We start from the raw sequence: 22094 nt of genomic DNA on the forward strand, positions 1-22094 counted from the left end.
GCAAGCCACAAGAGTTGAGAGTCATTCTAAGTTTATTCACATTTGGGATCCTGCTTTTAATGTGGCAGAAACTGGTTTAACTGGAATGAAGTATCATGAAGAAGAAAAGGACTCTCGGTGTCTGGAAAATAAGAATTTAAATCATTGAAATATGCTGATGTCTCTGAAGACATTTTAACCTCAGTGTTCTGTCTTTGACATCCAGATGAATTCTGGCCAGCACGTCTTTGCACCCAATAAGAGGACCACTTGTTGTGGCCCATTTCTCAGTTGGGAAATGTTTGCAGAAATGAGTGAGATAACAGAGCCCTGTCCAAGGGGAGGAGCATATAGATGAACAACAAAGCTTTATTTTGTGGACTGTTTTTTGTTTGCTTGTTTCCCAAGTATATTCTTAAACACCTTGCTAGGCTGGATGCGGTGGTTCACACCTGCAATCTCAGCACTTTGGGAGGCTGAGGCGGGCAGATCACTTGAGGTCAGGAGTTCAAGACCAGCCTGACCAACGTGGTAAAACCCTGTCTCTACTAAAAATACAAAAAAATCACCTGGGCGTGGTGCCGCATGCCTGTAATCCCAGCTACTTAGGGAGGCTGAGGCACAAGAATCACTTGAACCCCCGGAGGCAGAGGTTGCAGTAAGCCAAGATTGTATTAGTGCACTCCAGCCTGGGTGACAGAGTGAGACTCGCATTATCTTTAAGGCAGTATACAAAAGGGAGCAGAGGTGCATGTTATTTCATTTTCACATGAGGTCAAAATCCTAGAAGCTCCAAGCTTCCTGTCAAATAATATATTAGCAGTATCTTAGCATCAGGAGACAGAAAGTAGGACTTCTTAATAAATGTGTGGACTTTAATATTTATTAGAGTTTCCATTGAAGTGAAAACGTATATAAACTTTTTCTTCTATTTTATTTTATGGTTGCACTAACTTAATTATTCCCCAAATATGACACTCTGCCAAAGAAGCCAAGATTTCTGTTTTCAAGAGGATAAAATAAGAACCGAGATGCACTTCCCCTGAATTAAAGTGCCATGGAGATTTGAGTTCTTTTACTTGGTGTTTCCCATTGGAGAAGTAAAAATTTTTTTTAACTGAATTATAGGTTTCACGTGATTGTACTTCTTTTCTAATTGTTTTCATATGTTTCAGCACTCAGTGCTTGGTTTCTGCTAGTCTGTGGATCTTCTCAACCACATAGTAATTAATTACAGAGCGGGGGAAAAAAGCGGGTAAAAAAACCTCTGAGGAACAATAGACATTTTAGAAATCTTTAGAAGAAGAGCAGATGCAGCTAAGTGCCAGACACAGATTCCTCTACAGACCCTCCTCACCAGACGCTGGTTCACCATGGCTGCTGAACAGATCCTCCTTGGGTATCGGGGACCAGCCAGGCACATAACTTGCATGAATCTTTGTGACTCTGGTTGTATTAGGCTGGTGCACAAGTAATTGTGGTTTTGCCATTTTTAAAGGCAAAAAACGCAATTACTTGTGCACTAACCAAATAGCTGCCCTGATTGGAGACGGGATGAACAGGGAGGTTTCCGGTATCCCCCAGCACATTCCCAGGCTTTTCTGGAGAGCCCAGTTTCCTTCAGTGGAATACACTAGCTACCAATCTGAGCTGGTTGCTTATACATTGCTAAGTTAAAACGGGGTGAAAGAAAACCCCAGCTCCTCCTTAGTTTAAATCATTATCTCATTCACTTTGAAATATATAAGCCTCAGAAACGTTGAGATGAGCTTTTCTTCCCCCTCACCTGCTTTGGGCCCATAATCTCTCCTATCAAGACAGCTAGCCTGCCTTGTTTTAGGTGAGGCTGTGCAGGATCGCCAGTTGGAGGCAGGGCTTGGCATTTCTCGTTTGACGTTGAACTGTGTTCCTTCCACATGAAGCAATGAGCTGTGCTCTGAAAGCAACTCCTTCCCAAAGCAACTCATCTGTGACTAACTTGGATGAAATAAAAGTGCCAAACTTTGTCATGAATATAAAGCCAGACAGCCTGGGCCTGCCCCTTGAGTATACTTCAATTAATTTACCTAAGTTCAGACGGCTTGAACTAGAGACCTTAATATTCTCTTCTGCAAAGTGGGCATCATAATCTATATTTTGCAGGGTTTTCATGAAAGTTAGTGTATCTGGAATGTACTGGCTAATCAAAGATTTGTAGTTTTTGAAAAATAAAGTAAAACAGACCCAAATTTCATGAAAGACTGCCCTTAAGGACCTTCAAAGGAAAAAAAAACCCATTATAAAAATCATTTAAATATTTTGGTACCTAGACACCTGTGAATACAATCCTACATATCTACCTTATACATATTATTTATTGCTTCAAGGCCATCAATGCCAGCTCAAAACTTGTATCATTATTTTTTGCTCTCCATGAATTAGTGGAATTAGTGGAAATTAGTGGAAATTAGCTATTAGTGGAAAATCAGTCGTTGTGACCATTTTTCAAGTGGGCGAGAGTGTCTTCCAGTAGCCAATGGTATGGAAACTTTCTTTACCCTCTTTTTTTTTTTTAAGTTCGCATATCTAAATTCAGATCACTTGAAATGAGTCTTGCCACACTGGGCATTTAGCCTAAAAATAAACACCGAAGGGAATGCGCAGCCTGGCTGGGCTCACAAGATGCACAAGGGACCAGATTCTTCCTGCTCAAATTGGCATCGCCAATTGGCAGGGCCATTTGCATAAACATGAATATTTTATTCCAAAAAATTCTGCCCAAGTTGGGCGAGGTTGGAGCCCAGGACCATTTGGTTTGTCCAAAAGTGGAAAGAGTGTTGCTCTTGGACTTCAGGGGTTCAAGTGGAAGATCTGTTTCTATATTAGGGTATGAGAGCTGTGATTGCACCACTGCATTCCAGCCTGTGTGATAGAACCAGACCCTGGCTCTTAAAAAAAAGAAAAAGAAGAATTGGGAGGTAAAGAGACAAGGAGATAGAAGAGGAAGAAAAGGTTCCTGATGGAAAGGTGCAGAGCAAGATAAGCTTCCTGGATGTGGAGGACTATAGGAATGGAATAGTTTAAGACCATCCTATGAGTGGTCTTAAACTATCCCATATGTTTCAGGTGAGCTCAGCTCTATAGAAAGACTTCCTTACACTTTGTAATCTGTGACACATTTTAGGTGTGCTGTCATGTAGCTGTATTCATTTGTTTTCTCCCAGATTAGTTTCTTGGTGACTCAATTTTTTGCTCCATCAGTCAAAAACAAGTTAAGTGTCTACTGGGTACTAATGTGCTAAAGAAAAATGAACAGTAACGAAAAGCTTCCCACCTTTCCCCAATTCCATGCAAAGAATCTACGCTGTCATTTTCAGAGCCATTTAGGATCCTGTCTTTCTGTTGTTGATGGAACCCTGAAAACTAAATGAATTTTTAGTATTGCTAATGTCTGGCTAAATTCAAGGTTTTAAAACCCACCCTAACTATGCTGCAACTCTAGATTGAAATAATGAACAGATGCTATTAGATGCTATTTGAACTAACAATTTTGAGAAGACTTTTTACTAACAATACAGTTGTCTGTCTAGAGATGGGGATTTAATTTTTTTTGTCTGATCACATGTGGAGTCCCATTTAATTTTCCCCTATCAGTCAAAAACTATTAAGTGAAGAGAAAGAAGCTGTTCATGACATTGTCCTTCGCAAAGAAAACTCTTTCCTGAGCCATCAACATGGCAACGATTCAGAGGCAGAAGGTGAAGTTGTGTGTCGACTGCCTGATCTTGAGAAGGATGACTTTGCTGCAAGGAGAGCAAGGATGAACCAAACCAAGCCAACGGTGCCATTAAATCAACTCCTCTATGGCCCTTATCCAAAGAAAGGGGCAGATAAATCAGATGGCAGCAAACAACTCTCAAAGGGAATCTCAAATAAAAGAAGTCTAGAATATAAAAGGTGTGCATGGTGTGTGTGTGTGTTTGTGTGTGTGTGTGTCTATGAAAGAGAGGGAGAGAGGACATAATTAAGTGAAGGCAATTTGTCTTGTACCCCCTCCAGTTCCTCTTTCCAGCCCCCCAATTATATGTACTTTGTAATAGGGGTTTATTTTGAAGTGGAACTTTAGATATTCAATCTCCTCTAAATGCGGATGGCAGACAGTAGAGTGTCCATGTCCAAAATAGGGCTGAATTTGCCAAAGAATCATTGAATTCCAGTGTGTAGATGTGCTGAATCAGGGCTCATCACCACATATGGGTGCTGGTGTCATCAGTTGGCATTATTAGCAAAAATAGACATGTACTATTTCCTATTAGAGAACAGCCACCTCTAACAGCTGCTCCCGTCCATTCAAAGGAAGCAGAAAAACACGAAAAGCACTTCTCTCTTATTAGCTCCATTTAGATGTTGGAAGGAAAAAAAAATGAGACTTGTTATTTCTTCTCTCACAGCAGCAGCATCACCTAGACAAATGATAATGGATATTTCCCATCAAAAATACTTCTCAGACTTAAAATATACTTCTATATGTTCTGTCATAGAAATTGTTTTCAGGCGAGTTTGCTTCTGCCAAAATTTTTCCCATCCTCTTAATACATGTTGGAGTGAATTGTGGAAAGGAAATTTGTAGTAAGATGGAATTTGACCAGTGATTTTTGTCCTAAGAGGGAGATATGATTTCATTTAGGGTACCCACTTCCTGAATTTCATCCTGCTGAGTTTATCATTCTTGTATTTTTCCTTACATCAAAATCAGCTAGAGTTAACGTCTACATTATTGAATTGTCATCTTTTTGCCCATCACTTTAGAGGTTTTTAAGCCTGTTAAACTTAGCATATAATTATCTCAGCTGTGCTTAGACAATTGAAAGGGTTCTTTGGGCAGAGTTGTTGAGCTCAGTGGAGTAGTTGGTCTTTTTGATTTTTCTTAGGAAGTACCAGATACAAAAACCCATGAGAGATTCCTGGATATAGAACAGGGATTAGATGAGAGAAAATCTGGCATCATTTCTTTACAGGACACATTATAGCTTCAGAAGGCCCTTGGTCTTTGCCATTGCTGTTGGCAGACCTTGTAACAAACCATTCTTGGAGGGCCTTGAGGGAGGGATCAGTTGTGCAAGTGAAACAAAGACTTTTGGATAACTGACTAACATCAAGGCATATTGATGTCAATCAGCAATTTGAGTCAGGAAAAGGACTAGCCTTCATCTCCCTTTTTTCCTTTCTCCTACATGTAATTTTAATTCCTTATATTTCCAGCTACATTTGTCTGTTGTCACCTGACTGAGTTTGTGGACACAGCTCTGGGTCTGAAGCAGCCTATGACCTCCCTAGATAGCATCAGAGAACTTATTTTAAAAAAAAGAAAAAAAAAGGATCCCTTGTGCCTCTTTGCTATGCCCTTCCTTGATCTCCTTCCTCAAACTAAGTAGAAAATTCTGCCATTTTCTATTTTTGTGGCCTCTGCAACCACACCAAATCATTGAGGTGACAAAAGACTATCTCATGATTTTCCAGCTCGAATGATATATCTTGTGGGAAAATTAAAAGGCTATATTTCTATATTTTTTGAGATTTTCTATTTCAAGAAGCGTATTTAGTTAGAAGTGGACTTTTAATGGAATATTTTTGCATATAAATGCCACAGCTTTGGTTTAAATCACAATTTTGTCAGTGTTAGCCAGCTAATGATCACTTCATAGGAGAACAATTGAAAATATCAGTTTTAGCATCAATAAAGGTGAATGGTTATTAACATCAGAAACAAATGAGTATTGACTCTCTCAATCCGGGTAAAGAGGAATACCCTCTGCTCTTCAAGTTTGCATTAGCCAAACCTGACTAATGTCATGAAGCAGACGTTAAGTTTAAACATTGAGACTTTCTGTTCAGAATTGACTTAGATGTACTTTCTGGCAGCTGTGGGTTTAGGTTTAAGATATTTAATATGTGAACAATGTTCCAGCTATCTACAAACTAATCCTAGAGTTTGGATCATGCAGAGCTCATTACGAACATTTTACTAGCGCAGTAAAAAACATTCCAAGAGGGCTAAGGGATTCAATCAGAAAAACTGAATTCATTACGGTAACTTGAATAGTGTGGGAATTGGGCATCATTACCATCCAACCAAAATCTCATTACCATTAGTAATATTTCAGCAGGCACTGCTCCTCTTCCTAAACTGTAGTTGAGTCTGTCATCTGGTAGGGGGAAAAAAAAACATCTGTTTCATTCAGAGTTATAAGGGTGGTATAGATAAAAGTCATCACAGCTCCTTGATTCCATTTTTGAGAAAGGGAAAGGCACTTCCATCATTTTGTTCTGTCCTTAGCCTATGAGTTTCCATGCTTGACATTCTCTTTCTCTGCTCCCCTTCCTTGAACTTGATTTTTCCATTGATGTGGGGGCCTGGATCAAATGGACAGAAACCAGGGCTACACAGAAGAGGTGAAGTCAATAGCGACCTGTAATGCAAGGGCTCAGGAGAGTGAACCTGTGGAAGGAGGACTCAGGAAGGTGCCAGATCTTCACAAGGATGACCTGGCCCAGCGGAGAATTCAGGGCAGCCTTGCCCCTCACCGTGAGCCCCGAAGCTTCATTACACTCTCCAACATAACAGAAGCCGACTTGGAGACGTGGGAGAGACTCAAAGTGTCAGGAAAGGCGAGGTGTGTCATGTTTCCCCCTGGCAGTAGTAGTATTTTATTTTGAAGGCATCAAACACTTATCCTTGTATCTTTTTTTTTTTTTAAGTCGGGGTCTTGCTCAGTTGCCCAGGCTGGAATACAGTGGCTTGATCACAGTTCACTGTAGCCTTGACCCCTGGGCTTAAGCAATCCTCCTGCCTCAGCCTTTTGAGTAGCTGGGACTACAGCCCCGTGTCACCATGCCTGGTTAATTTTTTATAGAGACAAGGTCTCACTCTGTTGCCTATGCTGGTCTTGAACTCCTAGGCTCAAGGGATCCTCCTGCCTCAGCTTTCCAAAGTCCTGAGATTGTAGGCATGAACCACTGCATCTGGCCAAATTTTTAATTGATTTTTTTTGTAGAGACGGGGTCTTGGTATGTTGCTCAGGCTGGTCTTGAACACCTAGGGCTCCTAGGGCTCAAGTAATCCATATCAGCCTCTCAAAGTGCTGGAATTACAGACATGAGCCACTGTGCGGGCCCCTTGTATCATTTTTTATTTTGATGGCTTGAAAAAGTGCCTCTCACATCACAGAGTTCCTGGAGCTCAGCACATGCATCATGAGATGAATTTATTAATACTAAAAGTTACAAACTACATGGAGAGAGAACATTCTCTTTTCAACTCAGCTGATTTTCTAAGAATGGTTATTTATTTTGGTAGGCTTGTTTACTGTAAAGAATTTAAACTTGACTTTAAAATAATTTTAATTATTCCACAGTACCTAAGATTTTCTTATGCCATCACTTACGACGTTAGAGATGTTAGAATTAATGTTTTGAAAGCTATAGAAACTTAAAGACAAGGTAATGATCATTTTTAAGCAAGACAATGATCATTTCTTCATTTGAGTATTAATGGAAAAGCAATTCTGCTCTAGCCATAAAAGTGTTTTTCATATACAGTTGTCCCTCGGTATCCATGCTTAATTCCAAGATTCCCCTTGGATACCAAAATTTTTAGATGCTCAAGTCCCTTATATGAAATGGTATAGTATTTGCATTTAACCTATGCACATCCCCCCAAATACTTGAAATTATCTGTAGATTACTGATAATACCTACAGAAACCTAAGCATCCCTTATACACATATACCTAATACAGTGCCTTCACATCACTTCATTCATGTGGATTCAGTGTAGTACTTACTGCACAGCAAATTCAAGTTTTGCTTTTTGAAACTTTGTGGAATTTTTTTCTCCCAAATAATTTCCTCTGAGGTTGGTTGAATCCACCAATGCTGAACCCACTGATAGGGAGGGCCAACTACTTCTAGTATTTTTTTTTTCACACCTCTTATTGATTTTTACTTAGACATTTTTAGAACTTCTTTCTGGTTTTGACTAGGGATGGAGATGTTCAGCATATCTGTGCTTCTGAGCTTTCCCCAGAAATTAAAGCAGAAATTGCTATCCGTGATGACTTTGCCAACCGCAAAGCAAGGGCCTCTAAGAAAGCTTCCAGCCCCAGGCAAAAGTTTGTGCACTTTGGACCAGTGACGGAGATAGACCAGCAGAAATGGAAGCGGCTTAGCATTGGCAAGGCTGGGCCTAGAGAGGATGAAGAAGAAGTCATCTGTCATGGCAGCAAGATTCAAACGGACTCTATGTCTCCTGTCTCAGTGGCCACTTCCAGCTTAAAGGGGCACCAAGCGCTTAATGACTACAGGTATTTTTTGCCATACATGAGCAAGGATGTCTGCATGGGAGTCACTGCTGCTTTATTTTATTTTATTTTTTTTTTGAGATGGAGTCTTGCTCTGTTGCCCAGACTAGAGTGCAGTGGCGCAATCTTGGCCCACTGCAACCTCTGCATCCCGAATTCAAGTGATTCTCCTGCCTCAGCCTCCTGAGTAGCTAGGATTACAGGCACGTGCCACCACACCCATCTAATTTTTGTATTTTTACTAGAGATGGGGTTTCTCCATGTTGGCCAGGCTGGTCTCGAACTCCTGACTTCGTGATCTCCCCGCCTCAGCCTCCCAAAGTGCTGGGATTACAGGCGTGAGCCACTGTGTCTGGCCCCACTGCTGCTTTTAAAGAGTTTGCTGAAGAACATTATACAAACCCCTAGAGGTGACATAGTTTTAACAGACTATGCATAACACAGAAGTAATGTTAGTGGGTCCCCTTGAGGGGAACATGTGTGTGAGGTTAAATGGCAGGCATCCATTTTGATTCTGTTGTCACCAGAATCACTGCCTGGGAATGTCAATAATCTTGACAAATGACCCTTTTTCCCTTGGCTGCATCCAGCACTATTTTATTAGTTGAAAATATTGAATGAGCTAAATGGAATGTTTTAATGATATCACTAGGGTTTCTTGGGCTTATCTATAACCTCTCTCTTTCCTATGCCTTAGAGAGAGGAAGAAAAAGTTATTAGTATCATGAGTTCACATTTTGGACATCTAAGTAGACATATTAAAAAAGTAAAGGTCTCCTTCCTCCCCTACTTTTTAAAATTGTATAATAAATCAGGAGTCTAAAAACACTCCTCTTTGGGGGTTTCTATAAGCCAAGACTTTCCTTGGACGAATCACCATCCAAATGTGTAGGGGAAGAACATCTTATAGGCCTGTCCCCAGTTCTCGTCCTCCCTGGAGGCCACCCAGTTTTGAATTCCCAAGTCCTCTTTTGGGGATTTGGTTCTGCGGGCTGATCCTTCTTCCAGGAAACACATATGGGACGTGTGTAAAACTGGATGGGCCCCGGGAACCTCCATTCCATCTGTATGGTAGGAGCAAAGCAAGGCTCTCCGTAGCCAGAGGAAGTGTTCCTAGCATTCTTCTTTATACTTTGCCCTTGAAATCCAAAGGAAATAATGGATGACCCCATGACAAGGGTTTCTTTGGTTCCAAACTCTGGGTGACACCATAGAAGAGAAAAGGCTGTGAACACCAGAAATAAAGAGTTGAGGTTTCAGAGGCTGGTGGGAATCTGAGGTGGGGAGGAGGGGGTAGGAAAGTAATAAGAAATACATCCTTCAGGTCTTGAATCCTGAGGGGCCCATCACTCAGTCTTGTGGTGACAGAGTTACGCCAGCCTTGTTTGACCTTCATAGGCCCTAGCCAGAGTTCACATTCCATTATCTCAATCTGATTATATCATCCTTACTAACCAGCCTTTGGAACGAGAGCAGCCACATTCTTCTCTTAATCTTTCACTCCCAAGGACGTTCATTGTCTTCTTTCGTAACCCTTGTTCCTCTCCTTTCTTGCCACCAATGCTACTTGATCGTCTGCAGAACAGTGAATTCTGGCCTAGGTGACTATTGCAGAAGGGCCTCGTGGCTGGCTCCTGTGCCGGAGTCCCAGGAAGAATGGGTCTGCAGTCTGGGCGAGTGCCCGAGGGGGACAGAGGAAGGTGAGGAGCAGTGTTTCCTGCCTCTCCAGGAGGCGAAGGAGGACAGGTGGGGTCAGGGCCTCTGGTGTGAATTCTTTCCTAGGAGTGAAACTATCCTCTCTGGCTTTAGTTACATCCAAACAGCTGCCACAGGATGGCAAAGAAGAAGTGGAAAGTACTCTGAGAGATTCCAAGAGGCTGTCAAAGGCAGAAAGATCAGAGGAGAGCAGCCAGCCACCGTGAGCATCTTGCCTGCGCTCTGCTCCGTGGTGTGTTGTCCCTGCTGTGTGTGGCTGTCATGTTCCCAAAAAAGTCAGCTTAAAGTCACAGTCTGCACTTGGCGGCTGATAGAGAGTGGAGTAAAGTCACTAAAAGAGTGTTCTCATCCCAAGATCAGAGTGCTGCTTCTGGTGCCCGCTCTGGGTAGTGATTTTAGCCTTTGCATGTGGCTGAGTACTGGCCAAATTTCATTCTCAGGACTCATGAAAACCAGAAAGGGAAACCTATCCTGTGTGAGTACCAGCTGCATGTCAGCGGGTCCCAGTGTTCAAAAGGGAGATTTCCTGCTCAGCTGCTGTGTGTGCCGCTGCCTCCAGGGACGCTGGCTTCTTCTGTCTTGAATTAACGCCAGTGAGTGACGCTACTGAAAATATCTTTAGCAATAAGTGGCCTTTGACTGGCTGGACTGAATGTTGCCCTAGGGCATGTCCTCTGGCCTCTGAGTGTGAGGCTTCAGGGACAGAAGAGAAGCTCGAGAAGATGACAGCTCCTGCCTGGAGTGGCAGTGGACTGAAAGGCCAGCGAAGGTTGGATGATTCACGAAAAGATGACATGATGGCCAGGAGAACTGGGATGTCCCTTAGACACACTGGATCCAAGCCAAACCAGTTCCTTCCAGTTCCATTTGCAAAGCAACAGGATGTGGAAGAATCTTCTAAGGGTCCACCCATGAAAGATCAGAGGTCAGAAGGTTATTCTGTGCCCTTGTGACTTTGTTTCTCCAGTCTGAGCTTTCAGTATGTTCTTAATGCATATGGCGCCTCAGTGCCACTTACCTGCTGTTGCTAGCAGAAACAGAATGATTAAAATTGGCCTCATCTGCCAAGAATTTTTTCCTCTTTTTTGGCATGTAAGCAAGTATAATTCAGTGGTGAATTTACCTGTTAAACATTTTTTGTTTCTGACTCTTGTGGACTTAGTAAATCGGAAATTCTTTTCTCTCTAGCTCACAAAGGAGCCTTTGGGTAAAGGGGTTGAACTTCTTTCTGACTTACTTGATTTCACTCTGATTCCAGGTACAAAGAAAATGAATACCATTTACAAAAGTTGTAGTTATGTTAATTTTCCAACATTAGCAAACACTCGTTGCCTTCTGGAGGTAGGATTTCTATTCTGTTCTCTGACTTGACTTAGAATCAAGCACAACTTGATGACAAGTAACGGAATAATTATCCTGGGATTCATGTTCCAGTTTAGGGTCCTATATGTTGAAGCCTCTCTTGCCATTTAATAAAAGTGATACACTTTTGTTACACGTGTGGTTAGCCTACCAATATAGGACAAAGTAACGGGGAGTGCTTTGCATAAGTTATAAGCTCACCATAAAATAGGAAGCTATGGAGTTCTTTTTCTCCAAGGACCCTGGTGGCAACAGGACAGAAGAAGGCAGAGTGGGAGGCAAGGAGAACAGCAGGTAATCTCCATAGTTTTAAACAATAAATACCCTAGCCGTCTTTATCACCTGAATATAATCTATATTTTACAGTCCTCTGAATAAAACAGTAATGGAGCCTAGCACTGTTTTCAGCGAGCAGAAGTAATATTTGTGCTTTACAACCACAGAGTGCTTTGTAGCATTTCCTAAGTGTGTCCGCTCCCTCAAGCTCACCTTGTCCTGGGAATTCACAGGTAGGTTGAAGGAATCCATGTGAGCTCCATTTCACAAATAAGAAGGCTGATGTAGAGAAAGGCTGTATGAGTGGATCACACATTATTCCCAAGCTGGTTGGGGCTGGGGAGACAGAGGAATAGAGGGCTGAACCTGGCCCTCCCTCCGTAGTCACTCACTTTCCAGATACACCAGCATGGGACTTGACCCTGAATCCGTGGGCTTCTGTTAAGCAAGTGAGAATGGAAGGAAAAAAGGAGGTGAGGATTAAAGGCTGCCTACTGGATACATTTAGGTGCTATCCCATTCATTTATTCCTTACACTACCTTAGAGAGTGAGAATTTTCATCTGCATTTTGCAATTAGGAAACTGAGCTCCACATGTTCACAGCTGGTCCCTACAGAGCTAAGATCCAAACTCAGCTCTGTTGGAGTGGAAAAGCCCCATCCCACTCCAGCACGATGCCTACACAAGTTACTGGAGGACACTGTGGAAGCCTGACGAATTCTGTCACTTTTTTTTTTTTTTGAGATGGAGTCTTGCTTTGTCACCCAGGCTGGAGTGCAGGGCCCGATCTCAGCTCACTGAAACCCCCACCTCCCTAGTTCAAGCAATTCTCGTGCCTCAGCATCCCAAGTAGCTGGGATTACAGGTGCACACCGCCACACCCGGCTAATTTTTGTTTTTTTTAGTAGAGACAGGGTGTTGCCATATTGGTCAGGCTGGTCTCAAATTCCTAACCTCAAGTGATCCACCCGCCTAGGCCTCCCAAAGTCCTGGGATTGCAGGTGTGAGCCACGTACCTGGCCTGTCACTGTCTTTGTGATTCAGGAAAGAGTCCTCTTTATTTTCACATGGGAGTGGATGATTACTCTGAGCACAAGGAGGAGTGGTCAGGTGAACTATGTGATATACTGTGTGATTGATTGAGCCAGCATTCACCGTGAGGATGCACGTTTCCTTTCAACAAGTGTTTATTGAGTAATAGTCACTGTGTGTAAAGGACTGTGCTGGGTGATGGGGGGTAATCTTAGATGAGCAGTAAAACCATTTTCTCTCCCTCTCACTTTAAATTTAGTTAATGCTAGTTAATGATATAGAAATAGATAACTAGTGAATTATTGATTCTAAAATGCTTTATTAGTAGTGAAAGTTACATAGTCAATGGGTATACAGGCTGTTCCCTTTATCTTTCTACCTACCCCTACCCTCAAAAGTAAACTTTATTTTTTTTGAGACAGGATCTCACTCTATCACCCAAGCTGGAGTATAGTGGTGTAATCACAGTTCACGGGAGCCTGGACCTCCCAGACTCAAGCAATCCTCCCACCTAAGCCTCCCAAGTAGCTGGGACCACAGGCGCATACACCACTATACTTGGCTACTTTTTTTGTTTTTATTTTGTAGATGTCCATGAAAAGCTGTTAATTACAGGGTCTCACTGTGTTGCCAAGGTGGTTTCAAACTCCTGGGCTCAGTGACCCTTCCACCTTAGCCTCTCAAGTATTGAGATTACAGGCATGAGCCACCGTGGTGCCAGGCCTCAAAATTAAACTTTATTGACGTTTTTTTTTTTTAAATAGGATGCTTATGTCAACTGCGACCTGTCTGGCCAGTTTTGTACCTCATAGCCTATTGACTCAGGTACTTCGTATTAAAAAGATTGCTTTATTAGTGATCCCCACCCCCAACTTGCCTTTACTTTTTGGTCTCCTGTAGACTGATTGGGAAAGTCACTTGACACCTCAGCTCTAATTATCTTCCCCTTGCCAGCAAAGGCAATTCTGCTTAAGTTGGTGCCCTTTTAAAGCCAATACATTTTTATTGGAATGTATTGAGGAAATTCCTTAAACCCACAGTACATAGTAAAGGGATAAATGAAGGTTATCTTTGGAAACTTTTCAATTTTTAGAGCACCTGATAAGTATTTTACTTTTGAGGAACTAGTTTGGTCATTGTTCAGGGAACCCAAACAGAAAAATCTCTGCTCCTGTGGGGCTTACATTTTGTTGGTAGAGATGTCCATGAAATGCTGTTAATTACTTTGTGTAGAACAACTTAAATTCAAATATATCCTAGATGCAACAACATAGTTGACACTCACAAACAAAATGTGTTAAAGAAGCCCAGCTCAAGAGTACATACTATTTGAGTCTGTTTACATAGTACAAAACACTCAACACTAATCTATGCATATGTTCAGTTTGTGAAAATTCATTGAAGTATATGTGTGGTATGTACACTTTGTACACTTTCTGTATGTATCTTATACTTCAATAAGATGTTAATTAGAATGTTCAAATTAAGACACAGAAACACATAGCAACTATTAATAGATTCTTGATTAACCATCCATTGGGAGGAAATTCTCTGCTCTCCTGCATAGATAACTTAGAAAACACTGTGTTTTAATAAATTTATTCCAGTAGGCTTATTTATTAACTGGGAAACATTTATCTAGTCTTCAGAATTAATATTGCCCTTGTACTCTTTTTCTTTCTTTCTTTTTGAGACAAAATTTCACTCTGTCATCACCTAGGCTGGAGTGCAGTGGTGTGATCTCTGCCCACTGCAACCTCTGCCTCCTCAGCTCAAACGATTCTCCTGCCTCAGCCTCCAGAGTAGCTGGGACCACAGGCATGTGCCACCATGCCCAGCTAATTTTTGGTGTTTTTGGCAGAGACGAGGTTTCACCATGTTACCCAGGCTGGTCTTGAACTCCTGAGCTTAAACAATCTGCTCGCCTTGGCCTCCCAAAATGCTAGGATTACAAGCATGAGTCACCATGCCCAGGCCATTCTCTCTTGATGTGAAAGAATCCACTCATTATCTGCTTCAATGTAGTAGTGTTTTGGAAAATTGAGAATATTAGATTCAACTTAAACACCTTCTGAAACGATCCTCTGGAGAAAGAGAAAATGAGTCTTATTGCCAGAAAAAAACACATAAACCCTTTCCTTGTCTTGCTTTTGGCCATTTCAACAGAGATTTGGGGTTTTGCATTGCTATGGTTGCCTTCACTGTTAATTAAATACTTATCAATGAATGCAGGCTACTTTAGAATGATAAAAGCCTAAGAAAGAAGAGGGTATGTGTGTGTACACTCACGCATTCTGGGCTGTTTTCTCTAAGACTGCAGAAGAGATTTTTAGAAATTACCGTTTTCCTATAAACTATCGTGTAACTGATCATGGGACAGGTAATTTTTGCTGCTGACTCCAAAATGTAATTTATTGGAAACTGGAAGCAGGATGTATTTTCTTTACTATTCTTTGTCCGCCATCAGAATTGCAGAAAGGAGAAGCTTTTCAGAATATAGGTAAGAACTGACCCTTAAAACTCGCCTTTGCTGAAGAGACAGGCATTTGTGGGAGCTGTGTTTTTTTTGTTGTTGTTATTTTTTTTAAATGTGCTTGAAATATGCCTTGTAATGTTCTAATATCTTTCTAATTTAGTCTTTTTGCTTTAGTCTCATTTAGACTTCAAGTGACTGTCACAGAGGGTACAACTTTATGAATCTAAATTATCAGGAGAATATAAAAGATTAGAAAAAAACTTTAGTTTTTCAAGTTATGAAATATCATCCAAGTCTGGTTTTGATTAAGGCTACCAGTTTTCTAGGAATTGTGGTTTCTGTCAAATGCATGCAAAAGACACTGATTGGGGGTCTGGTTTACTTTCAGAAAACTGCAGAAACACTCTTTGATGTTACTTGTGCAAATGCATTAACGTATCAGGGACAGGGTCAGTAAGGGCGCACTTGTACAGTGGGTGTCCATTATAGCCCGTTACTGCTGAACATAAAGGCACAAAAAGTTGAACTGTTTGTGAATGACTGTAACATGTTTGTTTTCTAAGCTGCCTTCTCTAAACAGTGTGGATTGTACCTAAGCCTTTCTGTGTTTCTATTGAACAGATTCTTTATTTCTGTGTAGCATGGGGATTATTTTCATTTTTCCTCTGGGTTTTGAGATAAATTCTGCATTTTTTAGAAATATCAAGACTTGTCTTTGATTTTCAGCAGCCAGTGAATATTGTTAATTGTATAATCCCGCTTCTCTTTCAGTAACTCAGCAAAAAAGGCTTGTCACACGTGTATTTCACCAGCAGTTTTTATTTCCAGCTTGCTTACAGCATTCACTTTCTATTTTGCCAGTTCTCTAATTTTGTATTTGATCTTATAGATATGGTCCGAGAACTCCTGTGTCTGATGACGCAGAGTAAGTTGCCTTGTATTTGTAGGATTACATTAATTACTAGCCTAAACTGCATGCTTCCAGTACTTACCACTAATGGAAATGCAACTGATGCAAGTGAGCTGACTTGTGCAGCAAAGCACTTGAAGTTGTAATGCAGAGCATATGTTCTGTGCAGGAAAGGTGAATGAAAAACAACTTAAGCATGATTCTAATATGAAGGTGCTGCTTGAAACTTAACATTTGCTTTTCATAGACTGGGCATGTTAAAGTTGTTCATGTTATGGGTTGGACATTGGTACCCCTTCTAAACCACCGAATTATTTAAAGGGTATTCTGAGTTTTGCACTTAGTTCTTGATGTGCTGGGGCTTAGAGTTAACAACGAAGTAGTCATTCCCATAGTCACATTTTTTAACGAAGTAAATAAATCCCAAACCACTAATTATAGATTCAGAAGCCCAAGTTCCTCCCAGGTTGGAGTCATATAAACTGTGGGATGCTTGAGACCAAAACATTGGAGTTTTGCTCAAGTTCCATGGATAGTAAAGAGCCAAGGATATAAGACATGACTGGCCCTTCCCCTCCCTGCTGCTTGGTTTTCACTCCTCTCAGAGATTCATTCCTCATCTCGTACTTCACATCCAAATTTGAGAAGAATCCAAACCCTCCCACTTGTGACCACATTAAGTCTGCTTCAAAAAAGACTTTCCCATATCCAGATCATTCTGCAACTGATACACAAGGCAAACATTTTCTTTGCAAAATACTGGCCTTCTCAGATTCAAGTAACTTGTATTTGAAGAAACGTGATTAATATCTAAATCCCACGTCAGTAGTCTGCTGATCCTGACATCGAGGGGCATTTTGTGGCCTTGTGGGAGCCTGGGCCGTCCAGAATGTAATCACCAGCACTTCTCTGCCTGTCCTTTCCTGAACCTCAGTTTCAAGTACAGAATGAGGAATTTGAATAGAATTTGCATGTAGAACGTGCAAACATCATTTCCACCAGTGACAATAAGTTTAGGCAAAAAAACTAAGTGTCTTCAGATGATTGTGCTATTTTCCATGTTTGCGTTCAAGGTGTCTGCTTAGTTTGGACTCCAAGCCCTAAGTGGTAGTAGTCAGATTCCGGGGCCAAGTTTCCCATGTGTGATCTGTGATTGGTTAGTGGTCCGACATAAAGAACACTCATGCCTCAAAACCAAATTCAGCCTGAGCTTGACTGACTGCACAGAGTTAAGTAGTCTGTAAAACTGAGCCCTGGTTATTACTTTTCAAACCTGCAATGGCAATACTTAACGTTCACTGAAAGGAGGATTTTATAAGATTGATAGGCAAAACACTGCTTTGGTTTGGTGAGCAAAAACATTTTGATAGAATGGGTTCATTCTTCATCATTGCAAGGCTGCTATGCAATTTGCTTAAAATAGACCTCTGGGAAACCCTAAAAGGTGAAAGAAAAAAAGGGAAATTAAAGAGTTTCTGAATTTTGCCTGCACCTGAACACAAAACTTCACACTTCACCCACAGGAAAAGTTGATGATTTCTTAAAAGGGCTGGGGACAGGGACTCCCTTCTTGTCTTCTCTAAGTTTGCAAAAAGCAGCCCCAGGAACCAAGAAGAGTAAAAGGAACTTCTTTTCCAGAGCTCTTATCTGGGGATCTCCACAGTGCTGAGTTTCCTGTGTGGAGTAGATACAATTTACATGAAACCATGTGGGGAACAAAATGAAAAGTTGATATGGGGAATTTATTCTTAAAATAGAAACTTATCCTATTTTTAGTTTATTCCCTTAATATTTCCCTTTTCCTAAATCTTTAAAGACATTTTTTTGGCATAGGCTATATGTATTAATAATGGACACATTCTTAAAATTGAGCCCAATCAAAAAAAGATGTGCCCTTTAAGGAGAATATAGGTCAGGGACAGACCTACCGCACAGGCAAACAGAGAAATTTCCACCTCCTGGCCAGCCAAGAATGTTTCCGTAGATTTCATTTCACCCTCTTGCCCTTTTCCTCACTTGCACACTCATTCCCTTCCAATACCTTCGGTAGGTTGGGAGAGCCATAGGCCATTTTATTCTGAATTCCTTTACCATAGACGTGGCCCAGAAACAATCTCCAGGCTCCCCGTGGGGTAATTCTATCCTGGCCTTCAAAAATGCCAACCCACCACCAAGAGAGATGCCAGAGCAGCCAGGAGCCCTCACCCCAACAGCCCAAGGGCATGGACGTAAGGTACTGAGGAGCACAGGATTAGTCCAAGCCACATTACTATTTTGGAAGCCGGCCTTCTCCAGGATCCCATACCTGCCAACCCCCATCCCCAGACACTTCTTCATTTGAGAGACCAAGTCTAACCTGAACTAGGGACCATTTTCTGAATGACAGCTCAGCCCATTTTCTATCTAGTATGATCAATTCTCAACTTCTTAATTCCTTTTTGTTTTTCGAAAATGGTGTATATGTCACTCACAGGTTTTTCACTTCTTTTTTGGCCAGTTTGCTGACATTTCTTTAAAAAAAAAACTTGAGAAAAAAATAGTACAGGTTGAGCCTGCCTTATAGAAAATGCTTGGAATGAGAAGTGTTTCCGATTTTGAATTTTTTTTGGATTTTGGAATATTTACATATATATAGTGAAATATCTTGGGAATGGAACCCAAGTCTAAACATGAAATTCATTGATATTCCATATATACCTTATATGCATAGCCTGGAGGTGATTTTATACAATAGTTTAAATTTGTGCATGAAACAAAGTTTTGACTGCATTGTGACTACACCCCATCACACAAGGTCAGGTGTGGAATTCTCCACTTGTGGGGTCATGTCAGCACTCAAAAAGTTTTGGAGTTTGGAGCATTTTGGATTTCAGATTTTTGGATTAGGGATGTTCAACCTGTACTTCCTGGTACGTGAAAGGGCAAATAGGAGTTTCTCCTTTTATTTAACTAACTGGCTTTTGGCCACATTTGGGCTGAGCTAGTTAGAGCTTCACAGTGGGAGTGGAGATGGGAATGCAGGACAAACAAAGATCATTCTAAAGGCCTGCTCTCATTTTCTCCATGCCCATTGGGTGAGATAATCAAATCCCAGATCCTGGAGAAGGCTGCCATTTTCTTCCTGGGGTCCCAGAAGAAAACCTGGATCTATGGCCACCTATTGTGGCCCAGACCAAAATTCTGCCCTGTAGGTATTATAGATGGCAGAGTTGAATGAAGGGACCTCTTTTCTCTCCTATAATCTACCAACTACTTAGTGGGACTAAGAGGTTCCCAGCTCAGAGAGGTTTAAATCTTCTAACATCTTAGCAAAGATTATAAATCACCTTAAAAGATGAACTGACTAGATTGACTATTTTAAAAGTAATTTTTTTTTAATTGTGAGAGGAAGAATGGAATGAATTTTTGTCTTTTTCTGGAAGGCCTACTTAAGTGAATTTTGATCCATGAAGTTGAAAAGTATGGGTTAGACTTTTTTCTAAATCTTCCTTAAACAACATTAATCAATAATCTAAAATACATGAAAAATCACAGCCCTTCTCCTCTATCAAGGACTACAGTTTCTTTCTTTCTTTCTTTTTTTTTTTGAGATGGAGTCTCGCTCTGTCACCCAGGCTGGAGAATCTCAGCTCACTATGACTTCTGCCTCCCAGCTTCAAGCCATTCTCTTGCCTCAGCCTTCCTAATAGCTGGGACTACAGGCATGTGCCAGCACACCTGACTAATTTTTTTTTTCTTTTTTTTTCTTCTATTTTTAGTAGAGAAGGGGTTTCACCATGTTGGCCAGGCTGGTCTCAAACTCCTGACCGCAAGTGATCTGCCTACCTCGGCCTCCCAAAGTGCTACAGGTGTGAGCCACCACGCCCAGCCCAGTTTATTTTTTCTAGAAGGCACAACTGCTGAAATCCGGACTCTCCACTGAATACACGGAGGCAGCATTATGCAGTGGCTTGTCATATCCATGCTAATAGAAACCTCAGCTAAGAGGCCTTCTATGCAGCCAGAGTATTAGAATACTCTTAGGGAAGAGAGGTTACAAGTACAGTTTTCAGTTTAGTTCTCTTAGGTCAGACTTAAATTGTCCAACATCTGAAGAGCGGGGAGAGGCACTCACATATTCATACAGATTCCTTTCGAGTGGATTGAAAGGACAGTGGGCAGCCCTGCTTTGGGGGTTATCTTCCAGAGGGAGGGTTATCTTCCCTGCTAGGGAGCCCATTGCATTCAACGATGCTGCTGCTGTTCATTGTCTGGCCATGGAATAACAATTTTGGACATCGCGATGATGTCTGGAATTTGTTGGTGTCTAAGTGCATGGTGTTTTTTTTTTTTTCTTTGTGTTAGACTGGTTTCAAAAATGGACTATCACCTTTGTTTTGTTGCTAGCACTTAACAGTGAGCTTTTAAGAGCCCTCTATGTCTTGAATTTTGGGCTCCATACCCACTTGGTCCCAAAGTGAGTCATTTCTTTGAAAGAAAAATAAAAGGAGGAGGATTTTGCTTTGATGTCTATTTCTGTTTTCATCTTGCTGCTTCAGCTTTTGCTGTAACAAAGGTTTATGTAAGCATCACAAAAAAAGCCCTACTGTCTTGCCCAATGTTTAGTAAGCGCCTATAGAATACATAAATTATATGCACAGTCTAAGAGTTTTTTAAAGATTGCTTTCCCTATCCTTTTTCTTTTAAAAGGGTATATTCAGAGGGATCCTGACAAAAATTAAGTGTGTGCATATTAGGATACAAAATATATACCTAATTTATGTATCTTCTTACTCTTGTTATAAAATGCCTTGTTTTCTTGATTCCAAGATGCCATCAACTGTGCTATCAATTACAGCAGTTTTACAAGAAATAAAAAGCAATAATTACAACGAGCATACATCACCAATCCATAGTTGTCAGATGCACCTAAAATTCAATAAAGTAAAATAAGAAAAAGCAGGTGTCTTAAACTTAAGGCCAAATGATATTTTTTTGGAAATGGAGAAATTGCCTCTATTCAGGTAGGAAGAAGCCTTTAAGCCAGCTTCCTTCTACACAAAGAAGCATTTACCATAATGAAGTTTCACTTCATGGAACACCGCCCTTTTCCCCCATAACTTCTCCCCAGGTTATACCTTTTAATTATTTTGTTTTTTAAATGCATTTCCAAATGAGAGGATCCCAGGGCTTCAAATACCATTTTTCTAGCTCTTCTTTAAACCTATTTTGGCACTTACATATAAAATGATATTGACCCGATTCAGTGACATCACTCAAGACAAAGACTGTCACATTTTTGGCGTTTGCGGCAAAGGGAGGCGGTGGGGTGCCAGCACGCCCACCGCCCGCCCAGGGCCGGAACAGGCCGCCAATCACGCGCCGTGCGCAGCCAGGGAAGGGGGCAGTTTTCCAAGCCCGGTAGCGCCCCCACGCGGCAGGACGCCCGGGCGCGCGGAGACGCGAAGGGCGCTGATCGCGGTCCCTCTTGTGTTCGCTCTCTCCTCACTCAGGAGCACGAGCATGTTTGACATGCGGTGTGAGGAGGAGGCCGCGGTGCAGCCGCACAGCAGGGCCCGCCAGGAGCAGCTGCAGCTGATAAATAACCAGCTGAGGGAAGAGGACGACAAATGGCAAGATGTGAGTTCCAGCCAAGTCGCGCGGGCAGCGGGGAGGCTTCTGGTAGAAAATCCAGCCGGGTGGGTAGATGTGGACTTGAAAGCCATGCCGGGAAAGGGAGCCCCTAGTGGGTTTCAAAAGGTGACACGGTAAATGTGGGACGCAAAGGAAGGTGAATAGCAGCGTGAAGGTATGCAGTGATGGTACAGACGTGTAATTAGCAAACACCCTGGCCAGAAGCTTGGCCACAAAGGAGAGGGGAGGGGAGGCAGGAAACTGGAATGGGATGTAGAATTGAGGCTACACTATCTTCTGAGGTTATTTATTTGAAACTGATCGTGGTGATGATGATAGTAACGCTAACAATGGCCAACATCAATCGAGTACCAGTACCAGGCATTGTTCT

At 41.6% G+C, this 22094-nt stretch overlaps 1 protein-coding gene across 8 annotated transcripts in view; it reads left to right on the forward strand.

Annotated features, from left to right (window-relative positions):
- The window catches only part of LIMCH1 (LIM and calponin homology domains 1), a 350623-nt gene that overhangs the window by 272410 nt on the left and 56119 nt on the right, over positions 1-22094 (forward strand). For 4 of the 8 annotated variants that reach the window (XM_064366648.1, XM_064366652.1, XM_021675669.2 and 1 more), the window contains one exon: positions 21583-21709. In XM_064366648.1, the coding sequence (XP_064222718.1) occupies positions 21583-21709 (127 nt within the window). Of the gene's footprint in view, positions 1-3612; positions 3916-6389; positions 6633-7999; positions 8321-9898; positions 10018-10126; positions 10236-10697; positions 10959-16069; positions 16106-21582; positions 21710-22094 lie in introns of all 8 variants that reach the window. The other 4 variants (XM_021675667.2, XM_021675668.2, XM_012474933.2 and 1 more) reach the window with 2 other exon arrangements.

The sequence above is a fragment of the Aotus nancymaae genome, unplaced genomic scaffold (assembly GCF_030222135.1).
Source record: "Aotus nancymaae isolate 86718 unplaced genomic scaffold, 86718_ANA_hifiasm-v0.15.2.pri h1tg000006l, whole genome shotgun sequence".
Classification (NCBI taxonomy): domain Eukaryota; kingdom Metazoa; phylum Chordata; class Mammalia; order Primates; family Aotidae; genus Aotus; species Aotus nancymaae.